This window comes from Brassica oleracea, unplaced genomic scaffold, assembly GCF_000695525.1.
Source record: "Brassica oleracea var. oleracea cultivar TO1000 unplaced genomic scaffold, BOL UnpScaffold05659, whole genome shotgun sequence".
In the NCBI taxonomy this organism is placed as follows: Eukaryota; Viridiplantae; Streptophyta; class Magnoliopsida; order Brassicales; family Brassicaceae; genus Brassica; species Brassica oleracea.
In genome coordinates, this window is record NW_013622181.1 from 1 (window position 1) to 823 (window position 823).

The 823-nt window shown below is 39.9% G+C and overlaps 1 protein-coding gene across 1 annotated transcript; it reads left to right on the forward strand.

Annotated features, from left to right (window-relative positions):
• Positions 1-6: 6 nt before the first annotated feature.
• LOC106322058 (F-box/kelch-repeat protein At3g13680-like) lies at positions 7-818 on the forward strand (the record flags this gene model as incomplete). Its single annotated transcript, XM_013760244.1, has 2 exons — positions 7-32; positions 155-818. Coding segments are annotated over exons 1-2 (678 nt in total), but the record flags the coding sequence as incomplete, so codon positions are not given.
• Positions 819-823: the final 5 nt, after the last annotated feature.

Here is an 823-nt window from a genome sequence, read left to right on the forward strand (position 1 = left end):
GAGAAGGCTGAAACTTATATGTTGGACGATAGGTTTGATTCTATTATCTTCTCTCTTTTGTTCCTGAATCTACTTTTTATCTCACTGAATACTCATTATCTCCCTCAAGGTATAGTATATGATCTTTCTAGTCTTTATCCTTTTTTCACTGCAGCCGTTTGTTGAAATGTGGAGAAGTGACAACAATGTCTGATCTTCCAGATGATTTGGCAGAAGAGATATTGTCTAGGGTTCCGTTGACATCCCTAAGTGCAGTGCGTTCCACTTGCAGAAAGTGGAATGATTTATCCAAAAACCAGGTTTTTGGTAAGTCAGCATCAACAGGAAGGAAGCAGTTTCTAGGGTTCATGCTGAAAGATTATAAGGTTTGTTCGATGAAGTTTGATCTCCAAGGAATTGGAAACGAAGGAGACTTCGTTGATCCATCTATAACGGAAGTCAGTATACTTGACCAAGTAGAAATCACTCAGGTCTTTCACTGTGGAGGTTTATTGCTATGTGTCACCAAGGACAGGTCAAGACTTTTGGTGTGGAATCCTTATTTGGGGCAAACAAGGTGGATCCAACCAAGAAACACTTTCCGAAGTGAAGACAGATATGCTGTTGGATATGACAAGAACCGTAACTACAAAATCTTGAGGGTTTTTGGCAAGTATGACACCAAAGGTGAATTTGGAAGCGTCGACAAATACCTGATTTTTGGGTACGAAATATACGATTTGAGCTCTAGTTCGTGGAAGGTTTTTAACGTCAGTCCCGACTGGAATATAGATAGTTATCAACGCGGTGTGTCTTTGAAGGGTCATACTTATTTTTTGGCTGA